The sequence below is a fragment of the Papaver somniferum genome, unplaced genomic scaffold (genome assembly GCF_003573695.1).
Source record: "Papaver somniferum cultivar HN1 unplaced genomic scaffold, ASM357369v1 unplaced-scaffold_2171, whole genome shotgun sequence".
Taxonomy (NCBI): Eukaryota; Viridiplantae; Streptophyta; class Magnoliopsida; order Ranunculales; family Papaveraceae; genus Papaver; species Papaver somniferum.
The window spans coordinates 1-1,065 of NW_020631831.1; the positions used below are offsets into that span (position 1 = coordinate 1).

Genomic DNA, 1,065 nt, shown 5'->3' on the forward strand with positions numbered 1-1,065 from the left:
TATAACTACAATCTCACAAAATTATTTCTTGTCTGTAAATCTCTTTTCTTTCCGGATAGATTGATCTAGTTGAATGATCGTTGCCCTAAAAATGCAGCTCATTATCGAGTCACCACCCTTTATCAATTCATTCCTGTAGTTTCTAGTTGGTTCTATATAAACTTATTCAGCTAACACTAATTTTCATCACAACCACAATCATCATAATATTCAGTTAAGGGAACCTTAAGTATCAACTACTAGCAATGACTCATGGTATTTCAGGTCTAGTTGGGAAACTTGTTATCGAATCCGAGGTTAACTGCAACGCTGACAAGTATTACCAAATATATAAGCAGCATGAAGATCTTCCAAGCGCAGTCCCCCATATTGTCACTAGTGCCAAATCTGTCGAGGGACATGGAACTACTTCTGGTTGCGTCAAGGAGTGGGGCTATATTCATGGTATATGCTTACATGACAATCAATACATCAAAATTATTGTATCTTTTCTTTCTTTTCATTCGTGCAATTAAAATTGATTAAGGGTTATATTGATGTGCTTGTGTACGCAGAGGGTAAAACATTTACTTGCAGGGAGAAAACTACGTACACGGATGAAACAAGGACGATATATCATAGCATATTCGAAGGAGAATTGATGAATGATTACAAGAAGTTCGATCTAACACTTGTCGTTGAACCAAAGGCTAATGGACATGGAAGCATTGTGAAGTATATTATTGATTATGAGAAGATAAATGAGGATTCTCCAGTTCCTATTCCATATCTGTTTTTCTTCCAACAGATCACCGAAGACTTGAACACTCACCTCTGTGCTTCTGATTAAATTATTAATGGATATGTCCGCCGGATACATATCCAAAAATGAATATCACTGTCCCATTAGTGGTAAATGATAGTAATAAAGTCTATATGTGGAGTTTCCACTAGACCTATTACGTATAATAAATGCGTGCGTACGCATGATTTTCTTCATTTCTTTTGTTATCGATTGTTTCTCGTCCCCTGTCTGTAATTTTCAATGCGTAATAATAATGTGTTATTTGTGTAATTTGGATTGTT

General features: G+C 35.6%; 1 protein-coding gene across 1 annotated transcript; it reads left to right on the forward strand.

Annotated features, from left to right (window-relative positions):
• The first annotated feature begins 203 nt into the window (after positions 1-203).
• On the forward strand, positions 204-1,051 carry LOC113340456 (major latex protein 149-like). Its single transcript, XM_026585594.1, has 2 exons — positions 204-444; positions 555-1,051. The coding sequence occupies exons 1-2, from the start codon at positions 246-248 to the stop codon at positions 827-829; spliced, it is 474 nt and encodes a 157-aa protein (XP_026441379.1). The 5' UTR covers positions 204-245; the 3' UTR covers positions 830-1,051.
• The last annotated feature ends 14 nt before the right edge of the window (positions 1,052-1,065 follow it).

Coding starts and splice junctions, on each gene's coding strand:
- LOC113340456 (XM_026585594.1), top strand. CDS start 246: ATGACTCATGGTATTTCAGGTCTAGTTGGGAAACTTGTTATCGAATCC. Junction 445..554: donor GGAGTGGGGCTATATTCATG/GTATATGCTTAC, acceptor TTGTGTACGCAG/AGGGTAAAACATTTACTTGC.